At 35.7% G+C, this 17164-nt stretch overlaps 3 protein-coding genes across 3 annotated transcripts in view; all 3 read right to left on the bottom strand.

Moving 5' to 3' along the window:
- LOC142355630 (ubiquitin-like domain-containing CTD phosphatase 1) overlaps window positions 1–17164 on the bottom strand; it is a 161485-nt gene that overhangs the window by 7890 nt on the left and 136431 nt on the right. The gene's annotated exons all lie outside the window — the stretch shown is intronic.
- Window positions 683–7282, bottom strand: LOC142335052 (peptidyl-tRNA hydrolase 2, mitochondrial-like). The gene is made up of 2 exons (XM_075383380.1): window positions 6888–7282; window positions 683–1502 (listed from the first exon to the last, which is right to left on the bottom strand). The coding sequence occupies exons 1-2, from the start codon at window positions 7219–7221 to the stop codon at window positions 1297–1299; spliced, it is 540 nt and encodes a 179-aa protein (XP_075239495.1). The 5' UTR covers window positions 7222–7282; the 3' UTR covers window positions 683–1296.
- LOC142335558 (uncharacterized) lies at window positions 8430–16871 on the bottom strand. Its single transcript, XM_075384095.1, has 3 exons — window positions 16856–16871; window positions 13061–13619; window positions 8430–9290 (listed from the first exon to the last, which is right to left on the bottom strand). Exons 1-3 carry the CDS (start codon window positions 16869–16871, stop codon window positions 8966–8968), a joined length of 900 nt encoding a protein of 299 aa, XP_075240210.1. The 3' UTR covers window positions 8430–8965.

Below are 17164 nucleotides of genomic sequence, written 5' to 3'. Positions count from 1 at the left end.
TTGGGTTTCGATAGTTTCACATCAAGTCCAACGGGCCACTGAGCCATGACCACGGCCCGCGAGGCATGGCCAAATCATTATCGTCCCAACGTTAAACATAGTTGGCAGATTGCCAGAAAATAGCCGCAATAGATTCGTAGATCGACAGTCTAAAAAACAGTAAAAAAGAAAGACCAAAAAAATTCGTATTTTCATTGAAGGCTGATCTGTTATATTTTGATTAAAAATCTGTATAAGTTATTGCTGCCTCTATTAGCTGATCTCAAATAACCTTCATTTAGAGTAACACACACCCATTTGACCTTATCTCTTTGAATTAAAGTAAATAAAAGTCAATTTCAAAGTGAGGAAGTCATTTTTGTGAGTGAGGTAAGTCAAGTGTGACCAAAAATTTAATCACGCGCATGAACAAAAAAACTCGCTCCACTAAGAGCGAAAAATGACGTCACACATGCAATTCAGTTGAAATTGCATGAACGAATGAACAAAAAGTGGCTGTGACGTCATATGGTCGTAACAAAAATCATGACGACGAAATAAAAAAAAACCAAGAGAAGGCCAATAATAGCCCCAGCTATCGCTGTGCGGCTATTAAAAACACCAATTATATAAAGGATTAAAATCGGGGTTAAATGATGGAGGGGTGAAATAATCGGAGTGAAATTATAGGAGGAAAAGGACATTTATTGAAAGAATCATATCCACTTGCGACGTTAAAAATTTACAATCAATAAAACGATTAAAGTCACATGATACCCCCACATGATTCCCCCACTCTTCCGCAAGATTGGTTACAGTATGTCAAAAATTTGCTATGAAAATCGCTGTTGATTTTTGCTTGATAGTTCGAGATATTCTAATCTAATCAAACAAGTGTTCACACATTAACCTTCATATTAAAAAATTACTCTCATTTTTAGAAACAAACGCGCTGCAAGCAAAACTATATGTTAAAACCTTTATGTCAAAAATGATTACTTAACTTCAGACAGATTTGTTTCCGTCGAACTAAGAGACAGATAGTTTTCTGTTCTTAATTGCAGGAACAATACAATTTTTTCAGGCACATTAAATTATTTTTAAACACATAAAAACGGCAACAAATCAAAAACCTCAGATTATGAGCAATAATTATTTTTAATCTTTACACCAAGCAAATTTCTTGGCCAAAAATCAATGACCAAAAAACCAGCTCGTTCACATCAAATAGCACCAATTATTCAGCTCATTGATGTCATATTTGATTCGATTTCACCTTTGAGGTGCGACTGATATCCACACTCGGCAATAATTGTTCTAATACAGCTTCAAATGACCCATGACTTTGTCAATCTCGGACGCTGGACCTGGTCCAACTCCAACGACTGTTTTGGATCCAGCAGCAATTTGTGTACGTCCAGCATCTTCAATCAAAGAACAGATAAGTCCTATACTTTTGGCGTGATTGTACAACTGGCAAAGCTGTTCCTCTGATTCAACTTTCACAACTATCTTCCGCTGGCCTGAAAAAAACTTGCGAAATATTTTTTTATCCAAGCCAAAACAAATTCATTTACTGAATAAATCTATTAATTATTAGCAATATTTATCATTGAACCGGTTCGTTGAATATTAATGTTTTTAAATAATAAATTCAGATGCTATTATTTACAGTTGGTAGTTACAAAGAAGTTAAAATAATTCAGCAGGTTCCATTGATGAAGCGTTACAGTTGATATTTACAAAGAATTTAAACTAACTCAGCAGGTTTCATAGGTTACACTGATGAAGCTTAACAAATAATTACAAGATTAGTGTCAAACACAACAATGGGGCTTTACACAACAATTAGGTTTTTAATAAATTCAGAAGCAGGTATTTACAAATGCTAACTGTACATTACAACAGTAGCTTAATCGAAACAGCATTACAGATTGAATAAAAAGTTTTTTAGAATAAAAATAGTTTAAAAAGAATAAAAATTCTTTTTATAGTTTTTTATAAAAAGAATAAAAATAGTTTTTAGTTTGCCCAGGAGCTTCTCGCCATGATCCGTTTAAAACACTTGCAGTAAATCGTAGAGTTTCGACTCTCATATGGACAAATATATCACGCCAGTTTGTCAATTGTAATAAAGTTCTTGCTGCAGTTAATTTTTCGCATTCAAAAACTAAGTGTTCAGATGTTACAAATTTGTTTTCACAGAAACTGCAAATCGGCGAGTCAGAGAAATTTTTCAGCCATCTTACTTGTTTGTCAACAAGACACTTGAATGCTAGTCGATACAACAAATTTTGCTGTTGAGGTAAGAGCTCGTTTATTTTCCAAATATCTCCACAAAAGCGGGTTAATTCTTCCGTTGAACAATTGCATTTTACGACAGCTTTGCGTAAACGATTTTCAATAAAACTGGAGGGGAAAATTTCAGTGATTATATACCACATAGATTTCTTTTGTTTTCATGTGATTATGTAACCTGAGCGAGGATTCTCTGTTGTTTTTGATTAGAAGTAGAACATTCCCGTTCTGGACAACTTTCAGCTTTAAAGAGCTTATTAAAATGGATAGTTAAAATGGAAAAGGTGATCGAGTTCTCGTCAGATGAATTAAATTCGTCAAATAGTTTTGAAGAAACAATTTTTGAAACAATGTGTGGAAGGGAGATCCCGCCTCTAGCTGATAACTGGTATAGGACTTCGTTTCTAATTTCCATTTTCTGTCCAGCTTTCAAACGGCTGTTAACGAGGTTCAGCATAATTCCCAAGCTTTTCATGGTCGTGTCTGTGTGTCGATCATAGTAAAGGAATTTTTGAAGAATGAATGTTTCAATAATATTTTTCTTGGCTTTCAGTGTTTTTGCTCGAGAAATAAAACGACTGTAGTTGGCTATTTGTGTTTTCAGGAGACCAAGAAGATTCGGCTGAGATTTGTCAGCGTGGAATACTATACCAAGTATTTTTGTTGATCGCACAGTTTTATAAAAGGGAATATTGTTAGTAGATAGGATTTCGCTCTTTTTAACATTAATTTCTAGCTGGGTTTGATCACGAAAATCTTTCACAGTACCAAAGAGCGCTTCAATCGATGATATATGAACTAGACATGTAATGTCATCAGCATAAGCAACAGTTTTGGCATTTACGAAACCTTTGATGTGAGTTGAGTTGTCAACGGAACAAAGTAACGGCTCAATAGCAAGAATAAAAAGCAGAGCTGATAGAGGACACCCTTGTCTTACTCCACGTTCGAGAACAATTGTCTGGGAGAGGTAGCCGTTGATTTCAATAATTGCTTTGGTTTGCTTATATATTGATCTGATTGCAGATTTTGTAAAATTATCTACACCTATTCTATCGAGAAGAGCGAATATATAATCCCTATCTACTTTGTCGAAAGCTTTCGAGAAGTCTAGATTTACGATGCATTTATTGTTGTTCATTTGTTTATGGGCTTTGCGTATCTTCATCAGTGCTGTATTAATTTGTCGTTTGTTTAGGTAGGCGTGTTAATGTTGACCAATTACTGCTTCGAGGTTTTTGATTCACCTGTTAGCCAAAACATGCGACAGAATTTTTAAGTCAGTGTTCAGCAGGCTTATGGGTCTGAACTCGTCTACTGTTCAGGGTTTTCGGTTTTTGGAAGGAGTTTCAATATTACAATTTGTTGATTGTCTGGAAGTCTATTGGTGTTCACTACATTGTTGAAAATTTTTTTCAATATGGGAGCCATTCCTCGTTTAAATACTTTATAAAAATTAGAAAAAATAACGTCTGATCCTGGTGAACTATCTGCGTTTAGTTTGTCGATTGCTTTCTTCACTTCGCCTAAGGTGATTTCGTTTTCTGTTGTCGTTTCAGTTTCTTGCTCCTGCAGTTGATCAAGCAAGCTTTCAAATGACGATTTCTTTTTACTTTTATACAGTTTTGAGAAATTATTTTCAAATATTTTAATGATCTCTTCTTGATTACTTGTTACACTGTCACCAACTTTCAATGATGTAGTACTATTTGTGCTGTTTTTAGTTTTCGACCATCTTTTGAGATCTCTGGCATTACCAATTTCACAGGATTGCATCAATTTTTTAAAGTGTTTAAAGCTCAGTCGTTGTTTGTTATTCTCGTGCTCGTTGATTTGGGATATTGTTGCATTGTACCGATTTAAAATGGTTTGGTCTGATTTACCTTGCTGAATTTTTTCCCTTAAATCCTTTTCTTCACGTAAGCTGCCTTTCATCTTTGAACTTATCACTCGGGATTTGTTAATCGCTAAGGTTTGGCATACATCACGTATATGACACATCAAATCTTCATATGTGTCCTCAATCGGATAAAGATCACCAAATTGTTTCAGTTCTTCTCTGATATAAATTTTATTTTCTACTAGTATAGTGTCATTCATTTTCCAAAAGCTCTGACCACGTTCCTTTTCTTCAGTTTTGTTGCTTGGCTCCAAAAGCATGTGATCTGAGAGATTATTTCTATGTATTTCCATGTTACTGTAATTGAGATGATTAGTAAAGAAATAATCTATGCACGAGAAAGATGATGTTCTCTTATCATAATGTGTGAAGTCTTGGACGTCTAGTTCAACTGCTATATCAAAAAGGAGCGCTTTCTCGATGACCGGCTTTAGATTAGCGAATAGCTTTATTCTGTCATCTTCACTTCTAAGAGCATTTGAGGTGTTTCTTGGATCATGGTTAAAAGCATTGAAATCTCCTGTTAAAACTACAAATCTTCCAGGTTCAATTTTAGTGAGGCTTGAATTTAATTGTCTGAGCTTTTTTGTGTAATCGTTTGGATTTAAATACGTATTGATTAAGACAAAGTTTAAATTTGGAAACGTTACTGCTGAATGATCTCTTGATTGAAACCTTTGTTCGTTGGTCTTGATTTCTTCGCTCCAAATTGTTATTATACCGCCACTGCAGTTTATTGCCGGTACTAGATGGTAGCTCAATTTGTACTGTTCAAGAATATTAATTTTAACCACAAAGAGAATCAGCAACGTGTGTTCGCACATAATGCTCCAACCCCTCAAGTGTTCAACAATTTATTATTTTAAATACTAAAACCATTCAGATGCATTATAGCATAGTTCTTCTACAATCGCTGGTTGACCAATAGCTATATAAATGCGATTCCTGGTCAACTTGTAATTCCAGCGATTGTTGCGTCCCTCAAAAACTAGGTCAAAAATTACAAAATAATAAAGGGAAATATTTTTGTCAATCGAGTTACAGCATTTTTTATTTTACTAAAAACTTATCTGTAGATTTTGAGACCTGTTTTGTATTTTAAGTACTATTAAAATTGATTATAAAATTTTTAAAACTTCGTAAGCTGCTCTTCATCGTCCAGTGTAAATAAAGGTGTCAACTAAATGTTCAAAAAAAATCATTCTCATAGACCCGAGATTGCACAAAATTGTTTCAACACCATCAGAATCAGCAAGAGAAAATCTAACATTTGTCACCTTTTCAATGCTAATGTAACTCCATAAATTCATCTAACATACCGGAGAAAATGAACTCAATTGGCGGACACTTTGAACTCACGAAAATTCAAAACATCCATTTTTGGAAAATTTAATTTAAAATTTTCTAAAAAAGGCAAAAATTTCAAACAACGAGTTCTGCCTGCTGATCAGTTTCAGTAGTAAAATTATTTTCCAGAAAAATCAGTAGGCAGATAACCTGCAACTGTCTATGTTTCAAAGAAAATGCTCAAAAGTAATATCCACAATATTTAGTCATATCAAATCAAAGAACCAACATGTACACGAAAACAAAATATAGACGAAAACAAAAACCAGAAAACAAAAATCAGAACCACTCGTTGGTCGTCTGAGAGGAATTTGCCCGACGTTAGTCAGTTATGTTTATTTGATTTGTTTTGTTTGTTGTTTGATTTGAAACCAAATCTCTTGTAAACTAAGTACACAATATTTGCATGCAAAATAGTTCTGGAGTACTTAGTTTCCGACAGATTTGGTTTCAAAGCAAACAACAAACAAAACAAAGCAAATAAACATAACCGACTAACGTCGGGCGAATTCCTCTCAAACGACCAACGAGTGGTTGCCTTTGGTGGTAGCCAGCTAGAGCTTAGAGATGCTAGCATTAGGCGGGAGCTGAGTAATTGTCTTGTGGAGGGAGTCGATCGTGCGGGGTTAGGAACGGAATGAGATCAGAGAGGGGGGACTGGACGGGGGGGGGGGTGAGTGCTGAAGAAGAGGGGGTCCAAACTGTCAGGTGGAAGACGGTGGATGGGATGAGTGGTGGATGGGGCGACTGAGGGAGGGTTGTTCAATTTTCTAAGAACCGCACTTCACGCAAAGGATTCATGTCTTCAACAGTTTCGGTGAATCTTACTTAGAGACCAGTAAGGCGTAAAACTCTAATCAGCTTCTCAGCCACTTAATTCTCTGCTTATTCCGTTTTTGGCCTGCTGGATTGCATATCTTGCGTAGATATGTGTACTTGAAAAATTTCGATCGAATAAATTAATTTGCCAAAAAAATCAAGGCTCAAATTAAGTTCCCAGCACCAATTTCACGGAGGGATGGAAAACTTGACATAACCAGCAAATTGCTGACACCAAAGCGACAGCTATATACAACGCAAACTGGAGCCAAAACAAATTTTCAAGCAGAACCAGTTGCGAAAAAGTCGAAATTTGCCGCCATCTTCCTATTTTACAATGCAGATATAATGTACATCTCTTCACAATTTTTCTCAAAAACATCAAGTAGAATTTTAGCTGCTCATTTGATTTTCAAAGGAATGTAATTTTGTACCATTTTAATGTTTATTTTAACCTCTAACTTTGTCACTATTTTCATAAAGTACGATCAACATCAATCAGCAGACAACTTAGAATGGTAGCCAGAAAGCTCAACCCATTTACCTTGTTCCATCCACTCTTCCAAAACACTCTCCTGCGATTCCTGGGCGTCTTCAAAACAGGCCACTGCCGCGTGACAACACTGGGCCGCAACTTTTCCTTTCCCCATTTGCAAATCCTGTCTGGCTCCAATCACCAATTTGTAGTCACCCGGGGGCGCTTTGGCGACTTGCAAATTAGTTTTGTCGTTTCCAGTTGAAACTGGTTTAGATCTGTAGGTCAGTTTGAAAAACATCGGGACACCGTTTAGCAATTTTGCTAGGACAAAACCGACTGAAAAGCCTGCTGCTAATGTTATCACATGTGACTTGACGTCACCCACACTGATTGAAAACATCTTTTACATTCACCTGAAAGTTATAGTCCGTTTTGAATTTGACTTCAATTTGTTTATGAACCGCTTAGCACACGTTCAACCCTCACATTACTATATATTAACTACGGAACTTTAATATTCGATGGATCTTTTCCCTTTTTGGCGCCAAAGAAAATATTTCACGCCCCCCCCCCCCCCCCGGGGGGGGGGGGGGGGTGTTGGTTTGGGATTCAAAAGATTTAATTTTCTGTTTCTCATTGAAATTCATTTTGCGCTTCAACTGAAATATAGATATAAAACTGGAAAACGAGTAGTAAATAAATATGAACTTCTGAATTTTCTGGTTTCTGTTTTTCTGTTTATCTTTTGCTACTGATATTAATTGCCACATAGGTGCACAAAAGCATGATAATTAGCAACTGCTAAGATTAAGCACCAAATATAATTTATTATCAACTGCACTGGGCTAATAACTCCCTTTAGAGGGGACAATTAAACAGCACTGTTTATCAATTAACCGACACTCTATTTAACCGAATCGGAGAACTGGGCATATTTCGGAACCAAATAGTTCTTTTAAACCTGAAGTCTAAATTTCACTTTTGAAAGAAAAAATTAAGCAGTCATAATTAGCTCCAAACTAAAAGTTAATTCAATTTTCAAACCTATGAATTGTCTTATAGTATTAGCCTTAATGTAACATTCTAGTCGGCTAATTGAAACATTTCTAATTTAAATCTGATAGCAATTAAACTGATCAATTTTAATTTAATGATAAAACGGGACCAACACATACAGTTAGTAATCTAAAGGATTGACTTGTATTGATGATGGATAAACGTCATAGACGTGCAGCAATAATTTAACCCAGGGAAACTAGAAGGGTCCCAATGGATAGACTTCAATAACCATCGATGGTTAATGGGGAAAAATTGATTCAATTCAATCGACCAATTTCATGGCAAAATATCTATAGAGATTACATGACAATTTACCCAATACCGAAAAAACCCGATGCCATAATTCCTAATTTATTCTCTTTCAACTTTCATTTAAAGTCTTACAAATTAGCGGTCGGTATTAGAAGCATGTTTTATCAGAGTTAAGCGGATAATTTAATCCCATGTTCGATGTTTCATATCAAGTTGCACAGGACGCTGAGGCATTGCCAAATGAAGTATACTTACATTTTTAGACATTATTATTCAAACAAGTCTTTCTGATAATTGTGACAATAGGGTAAAGTATTAGGTATATTTTGGCATTGGGTATTTTGTCCTGACACCGTCTATAACTATTGAGTTCGACCCAATTGATTTGAGGAAGAGTTTTATAATTCTGGATTTAATGTTCTTCCAATTCGATGCAAGATTACCAGCAAAATTACATTATTATATTGTCGATTTCCCATTTTCTTGAACCGAAATTTTTAAATTGAAAACTGATCCTATCTCCCCTGAAAAATTTGAATTTTCCTGCATCTAACAAACAGGGCTATTGTTTTAATAGGAAACAAGTTCGCAAGTTGTCTATACACGTGATAAAACTTAGAACTGGCTAAGCTCTCAACTCCCTCATTTTTCTCAGTAAACTGAAACGCTTACAAAATTTTCCTACATAAAAATGCCTTCACATTAAAAAAGACGAAAACCTGCCAATATCAATGACCCTTTCGAATTATTTCCATGCAGTACTAAAATTGAAATTTTCTACGGTCATAGCTCTTTTTCAGGGAGAGATTGCAAACTGATTAACAACTGCTTTTTCACGAGGCGATGACATTCGGTTCTATCACGTATGGCGACCTCGAACCTCCAACCGACGATGATCCGTTTTGACTTCCACGTCCATTGACACTCTGTTCCAGGTGATCCATACTTAATGAGGACTCGGAACTGGCACAGAAGAAGACAAATGGCCTCGGAATGTGAACTGGACTGTTGAGGTCGTAGTTGCTGATTGTATACACCCCACCAGTTCCGTCTCTGCCGACGTTGAAGCGTTGCGAGAACTCGTCTCCTCCCATCATGTTGTAAGACTTGAGCCACCGCTCTTCGCTGATTCGCCGACCGAGTCGCTCCGATACCTTACTGAAAAACAAAGGAGTCATTTCGATAATTGCCTCCCCTCTGCCTAGTATAGAATTGCCTTCCTTTCTAAACTATAAATGCTATTATTGTTCCGACCCTCTTGAGGGGGGAGGAACTATATACTCAACTGGGTTTTTTTTTGTTCCGTGAATTTTCGCCGCTCGATATATTCATCGTAGAGAGTTGAGACTGGTATCATTAGAAAGCTCGTCCAGCGTAGAATATGGAATTTAAAAAAGATTTTTTTAATTTTCGTTTTCTACAGGGAGTTATCGAGGTTTAAACTTCTGAGAAAAGAAGAGTGAATTCACGTTGTTTTTATTCACATTTTCCGGAATTTTTGCCTAAATTTTCGTCAATTTTGGTAAAATTTGTTATAATTTTTAAGAATAGTGTCGTTGATTTCATTTGTGAAGACGAACAAGCATTGTTGATTGTTTTGATTTAATTTTTTTGGTCAAAAAATCTGGATAAACATTTCAAAATTTAGCCTTTTTCATCAAAAACAGCACGAAATAAGCTACTTTAGTCCACTTTGATTAAATTTGCCGACAGTACACCCCCAAAAAACACTCATACAATCTTTGTAGACTCAGAGGGGGGCTATTTCTACTTCAGAGTCCGCTGAGAGTGCACTGTAGTTAAAACTTTGCCGTTTTTTGCTAACTTTACTCGCTGATTATCAAAAATGCAGAATTTATTTTGAGTTTTCAACTAACAAATTATCTATATCTACAACATTCGAAAAATCAATTGTTCCTAACGGACAATAAATATTAGCAGGGCTAGTTCTGGGCCATTCTTGGACTGTTACAATCCAAAAGAAATCGGGTTGTAATAAGTCGGTCTTTTTTTTTAAAAAAAAAAAAGACTTTTTTTTTAATAATAAAGAACAGAACATATCAAATCAAAGCTCAGGAGTGATAGGTCCAACCAATTCGCTTGCTAAGCATCTCCAAGCTAATGCATTTAGTTTTTTAATTGAAAGTTTATGGTCGTTTCTTTTTTTAAAAATAATTGACTTTTCAATAAGTAATGGTTTAATTAACTTTTCCTCTTGGTTTAATTAAATTTTTTTCTTAATTTGCTCAACTTCCAGCTTAGTGTCAGCAAAGAAAGACTGCTTCTTCTTTCTACTGAGTTAACATTTATTCTCGGTTGCAGTTTTAAGCCTGAAGTTATTGTTTTCTGGCTTTGATACTACAAGATTTCAGATTTTTGTTTTTGATATTTGCCAGTTTTTCACGTTTTCTAATTTTGTCACATTATCACATTATTGACAGTTCCATGTCACCTTATTAGCATTCAGAATAAAACACAATTGGACATATTAAAATCCTGAAAGATATACATCATCGTTTTAACGGCCTCGACGCCTCTTTCTTGAAGAAATCAATTGAAATTTTAATTTTGTCTCTAACTGTCATTTATACTTTGTCGTTTCGGTCGTATGAAATTTCCTGTATAGTGATAGCTTTCATTGATTTGTCATGGAAGAAAAGAAGAACCGATATTCTGATATTAGTAGAAAGCTGATGGCTTTCATGACTTTGAAAACAATCGTTTTCCAAAATTAAAAAAAAAACTTTTTAACTTCGCAATTTTGTTCTTTTTATGTTTCTTTTTGTTACCTAATCTCGTTAGTTAATTACAGGTCAAATATGACATTATGGGTGTCAAGGGAATAAAAGGGAATGGTGCCCCATAATTTTTTTTTTAAAGAATTTGTTATGACCTTACTGGCTTCGACACCGGTTTTTCACAAAAAAAAGTAAATTAATTTGATTTTGTCATAATTGACGTTCTTTTTGTAGATGCAAGAAATATTCTGGATAATTACAGGTCTTGAGGGCTTCCTTTTCATGAATAAACGACCCTAATTAAATAGCTGTTTTTGTAATTAATGCCTTTCATGACATTGAATGTAACTTTGTTTCGAAAAAGAAATTAAAAGTATTACATACTTTAGCACTTCGTTTTTGTCTACTTGTTACCTAGTCTTACAATTGAATGGCCACGTACTACATTATAGCTGTTTGAAGAAGGCACAATCAAATATATTTTGAGTGCCAAAATCTGGCTTCACGGTTTTGACAGCGTTTTCTGGCAAGTTTCAATTGAAATTTTGTTTTTCTTTGTTGTTCTTTTTAGCCGCTTTAAAAAATGAACAAGGACAGGTCCTAATGCCCTTCTATAGGAGCAGTGTTAATCGTAAATTTGTGGTAATACTAATTGATTCCTGATGGTATTTATTACTTTGAAGTTAACTGTTTCAAAAAAATAAGTTAATTTTTTTACTTTACTGTTTTTGTTCTTTTTTGTATAATTGTTACCAAACCTTTTTATGGACTGGTCGCATATGTTTTCTGGTGATTTATATGTAATTTTTGTCTAGTTTTAATTTTATCTGACGGTATGTTGACTTTCTATTAAATTTAGTTTTTAAGAGGGACATAAATTTTTTGATGTAACTAATGTTTGTTGTTGTTTGATTTTGCTGTTCGTCTTGACTCGCTTTCTTAATATTGACATATAACAGCAATCTAATGCATCAATTTTTACTCCACTGAGTTATTTGCTTTGGAGTCTATCTTATCGTTCATACAGAATTTTTTGAAAAAGACTTACTCATGGTAATTATACCATAATGCGGGGTTATAAAGGAGAAAAATAATTTTAGGGTTTTTCTATCTGTTCCTCATTTGGTAGACAATTATGCCAAAATTGTGGATGGGCGGGGTCGGAACCTTATGTGCCATCGCACATTACCGAGCCGCCTTGTCTTATATAAACTACCCAAAATTTAAACAAAAACCTGCGGTTCAGATCAGTTCTGATGTTGTCATGTAATTTCAGGTCTTTCTCCTTTATAGCCCCGCATTATGGTATAATTACCATGAGTACCATAATTACCCCCCAAACAGCTTAAACAGCTTAGTGCTCATAAAACCTACAACCTACACCCCCGCCCCTACTCATGGTAATTATAACATAATGCGGGGTTATAAAGGAGAAAAAAAATTTTTGGGTTTTTCTATCTGTTCCTCATTTGGTAGACAATTATGCCAAAATTGTGGATGGGCGGGGTCGGAACCTTATGTGCCATCGCACATTACCGAGCCGCCTTGTCTTATATAAACTACCCAAAATTTAAACAAAAACCTGCGGTTCAGATCAGTTCATGTTGTTCATGATGTTGTCATGTAATTTCAGGTCTTTCTCCTTTATAACCCCGCATTATGGTAGGGGCGGGGGTGTAGGTTGTATTATGAGTAGGGGCGGGGGTGTAGGTTGTAGGTTTTATGAGCACTAAGCTGTTTAAGCTGTTTGGGGGGGGGATAATGGAAAGATCCGTAACTTCTATTTCTGAACATTTGCTTTTATGAAATTCATGCGCTCAATGCATTTATTAACGAGTTGGCAACGCTAGAAAAACGCGCATAACTGTTTCCCTAAAAACTATCAACAGTTCACAAAGAATTATTTAAACGAATGAATTTCGTACAGCTGCTCCACCAATTTCGAAAACATTGCAATTTTGTTGCAATCTCCGAATCGGAATGTCCGACCACAATTCATGATACAAAATTATCCAACCGAAAACCACAAGGTTGACGAATTCAATGGTTATGATTTTTGAAGCTCAATTAAATGCCAAAGCGTCTTGTAAAACACAGCTCTTTTGTCTCTAAAAATTCTATAAAAAGCTAATTTAAGCAAAATCAACGATTATCCACAAACCACTCAAGAAATCAAATAATTGTTCTAACCTTATTGTGAACACGAGAGTGAACAAGACCACAAACAAGATCAAACCAACGATCGTCCCTCCAAAAATGAAATTCTGTTTCCAGTAGCTTCTATTCGATCTTCGGTCACCACCAATCTCTGAAACTTCAACCGCAATCTGAACTAGCAGCAATTCGAAATCTGATGCTGCAACATCCAGTACGAATTCAACATCCGGGAGGTTTTTCAGAATTTGACGCGACTCTTCGGCTTCATTGTAGGTCGAGAAATTTCCAATATAGACCAAAGCTTCAAGTTTCTCATAATAACAGTGAAATTGTCGGACATCAACTTGTTGAGCAGCATTAAGGTTCAGAATATCTTTCAGCGATTCTACCAAACTACTTGTGATGTTTTCGCCGTAATCGGTCAAAAACTGTTCTCGGCAGTAATGTGTTGTGACATCATGCGTGATTTTGAATCCTATTGCTGTGTAGACAAAGAAACTTTTGCCTTCATTCGTAGCTTGTGTCTGGTTGATATTTTGATGGTTCACATTCACTGTCGCGTCTGGGTCTACGTTGTTACAAGTGACAGTTCCTGAAGAAAAACAAGCAAACTCTTATTAGCAGAGCTTCTCTCGGCAATTATTTAAAATTTGGTGGGCTTTCTCCGTGGGTATTTATTTCCTAGACACAAATTAGGCAACTATTCGAAATTTGACGAACCAAAAACCTCATTACGTTTTTGCAAACAAAGGTTGATATTTAACAGCTTTTATTCTAAATTTCCAGAAAAATTGAGGTGGTTCAAATTTTGTTAACATTTTCTCATCTGTTTATTTTTACTTGTCTTTCTTCGATAAATTTATATTGAAAAAGTTTCTGAACTTCTATCTATAAGGGTAAAAATATCAGCATGCTTCAAGGATAGGCAACGCGAAACTAAAAGGTCAAAGCAATACGTAAATCGGCGAACAATTTTGAACAACTAAACAGTAATTTTGGAAATGACGGTTAAATATCGATTAGGCAAAAATGTATAACTCACTTATAATGTCTGAAAACATACAAATTTCAATTTTAAATCACATTCTTAATACTCACAAAAGTTGGGGGCTCAAAGAGAATATCTCAAAAACCTACAAAACCTTAATGATTTGTGATCTATACTGTTTCGCCACCCCCTCCCCATCCTAGTGGGCATATCTATACGCACGCATGCTACTTTTTACAGTATAAAAAGCAATATAACAACTCGTAAATTGTATTTTGGGGGCATAAAAAACACTGAGGACCCATACAGAAAAGATCCCCGATTTGTTAGATAAGTTATGATTGCCCAATAGTAAAGGCTGTTTTCAATTACTAATCTTAAACCAAGGAGGCACAATTTTAAAGATATTACATAACTCGCTCTGGTACTCCACTAATCAGAATAATCGGAATTTTCAAAAAAGAGCCTTTAAGATGCAAAAAAAGAGAGAATTTAACATTATTAAGCCAAATTTGCTCTTCTAAAAATCTTACTATCATTTTCGATTATCCACGAGCCGGCTACATAATTCATCAAAATATGAAAAATTGCTCTCGAACGACCAACAACAGGTTGGCTTCGATGTTAGTCAGCTGGGGCTTAGGGATGATAGCATTAGGGGAAGGGAGTCCTCAACTGTTTCGGTGAATCGCATACTTGGATACCAGTAAGGCTCTAATAGAGCTGGTCAGCCACTTAATGCCCTCCGGTCTTTACGTGTTTATGGATGAAAAGTTTAAAACTTTTTTGAGGATGAAAAGTTTGAAAATTAAAAAGTTCACACAACAAAAATTGGTCCAGCGAAAAAAAATAGCCGGTAGAATACCGGAAACGACTGGAGGTCCGTACAACGCAACACCTCAATTTTTTAAAAGAGCCGGTGTTCTACCTACAAGGGAATTATCAAAGCAAAAGAAAAAAATAATTGCATAATAGAACTGGAGTGTTTTCAACAAAAAGCAGCCAAAATATTTATGTTTAAGGGTTAAGGTTGGCGGGAGGGGGAGGGGGGGTTGATAGGCTAATGGCAAGGAGTCAGAAGGCGATGAGGGGGTATGTATGTAGGTGGAGTAGGTATGAGGAGGGGTAGGTAGATTTGGGGTGGTAGGGTTTCGCCACCCCCTCCCCATCCTAGTGGGCATATCTATACGCACGCATGTACTTTTTACAGTATAAAAAGCAATATAACAACTCGTAAATTGTATTTTGTGGGCATAAAAAACACTGAGGACCCATACAGAAAAGATCCCCGATTTGTTAGATAAGTTATGATTGCCCAATAGTAAAGGCTGTTTTCAATTACTAATCTTAAACCAAGGAGGCACAATTTTAAAGATATTACATAACTCGCTCTGGTACTCCACTAATCAGAATAATCGGAATTTTCAAAAAAGAGCCTTTAAGATGCAAAAAAAGAGAGAATTTAACATTATTAAGCCAAATTTGCTCTTCTAAAAATCTTACTATCATTTTCGATTATCCACGAGCCGGCTACATAATTCATCAAAATATGAAAAATTGCTCTCGAACGACCAACAACAGGTTGGCTTCGATGTTAGTCAGCTGGGGCTTAGGGATGATAGCATTAGGGGAAGGGAGTCCTCAACTGTTTCGGTGAATCGCATACTTGGATACCAGTAAGGCTCTAATAGAGCTGGTCAGCCACTTAATGCCCTCCGGTCTTTACGTGTTTATGGATGAAAAGTTTAAAACTTTTTTGAGGATGAAAAGTTAAAAAGTTCACACAACAAAAATTGGTCCAGCGAAAAAAAATAGCCGGTAGAATACCGGAAACGACTGGAGGTCCGTACAACGCAACACCTCAATTTTTTAAAAGAGCCGGTGTTCTACCTACAAGGGAATTATCAAAGCAAAAGAAAAAAATAATTGCATAATAGAACTGGAGTGTTTTCAACAAAAAGCAGCCAAAATATTTATGTTTAAGGGTTAAGGTTGGCGGGAGGGGGAGGGGGGGGGGGGTTGATAGGCTAATGGCAAGGAGTCAGAAGGCGATGAGGGGGTATGTATGTAGGTGGAGTAGGTATGAGGAGGGGTAGGTAGATTTGGGGTGGTAGGGTAGGTAGGCGGGGGTGATGTTTAGAAATTTGGATAGGACGGATGGACTGTCATGGGAACCAAACTTCTATAATTGACCTGTCGAACTTCACCAGCCTACTTACTAAAGTATTAGTAAAAAAAAAAGGTCAAAGTTCAATGTTCGCACACAGAAATCAACATCCTAAAACAGGAGTCAATGTTCGAAAACAAAAGTCGAAGTTCAGGTGATGAGCAAACTTGATTCAGTTTTAAAAACCAATAGAATACCAATACTCTTTTCGTAAAAAGACCACAGGTCTAAAATAACTTCGTTTGAGAGCGATTAAAAATTGTTTTGTTACATCTGAAAAATTAAAAAAAAGCTGAGCTATCGAAACAGCAAGCTGAATTATACTTCTGTACGGAAATATTAATTCCTGTTTTTCCATAGATCTCCTTTTCCAAATTTGAGGACTAGGAGCACCCAGTCCATCAGTCTTCTCGCAAACTGTTTTTTTTTTTCAAAAGATTACGATATTAGTCACCATGAACACTCGAATGTTTTCCGTCAAATCTCAGCAAAAAATTAACAATTTTATTTTATAATGTCTCAAAAAATGGGCATAGAATTTAATGTCAAACCTACGTTCATGCCAAGTTACCAGAAATTGAAAAAGGCCATCAACAACAATGAATATATAAGACAACATATTTAACTTCTTTATAGCTTGAATTGAAGAACTAGTCCTAAATTGTATAAATACCATGAATTCTCACCATGGTCAAACTCGCATTTTTCTAAGTGCTAATATTCTTGGCTCGAAATTATTATTCTGGATACAATACTCACATATGAAACAAAGATATGATAAATTGATTGATGCTGACATCGAGAGTCGCTGAAGATATAGCAACGCCCGGAGTAGCAGACAAGATCATCGAGATTACATCTGGAATCTAAGTTGCAATAAATCATCAATTTTTCTAACTTCTCATTCAAAACTGAAAAACAAAAACAACTTGCATACGATGTCTCATTTCAAGTCTGACAATAAAATTACGCTCAAATAAAT

The sequence above is a fragment of the Convolutriloba macropyga genome, chromosome 2, assembly GCF_964194025.1.
Source record: "Convolutriloba macropyga chromosome 2, txConMacr16.3, whole genome shotgun sequence".
In the NCBI taxonomy this organism is placed as follows: domain Eukaryota; kingdom Metazoa; phylum Xenacoelomorpha; order Acoela; family Convolutidae; genus Convolutriloba; species Convolutriloba macropyga.
The sequence above is the reverse complement of the archived record's forward strand: the minus strand, read 5'-3'. Positions and strand labels throughout refer to the sequence as shown.

Coding starts and splice junctions, on each gene's coding strand:
- LOC142335558 (XM_075384095.1), bottom strand. Junction 9,291..13,060: donor ACTCTCGTGTTCACAATAAG/GTTAGAACAATT, acceptor TTTGTTTTTCAG/TAAGGTATCGGAGCGACTCG.
- LOC142335052 (XM_075383380.1), bottom strand. CDS start 7,221: ATGTTTTCAATCAGTGTGGGTGACGTCAAGTCACATGTGATAACATTA. Junction 1,503..6,887: donor GGAAGAGTGGATGGAACAAG/GTAAATGGGTTG, acceptor AGTTTTTTTCAG/GCCAGCGGAAGATAGTTGTG.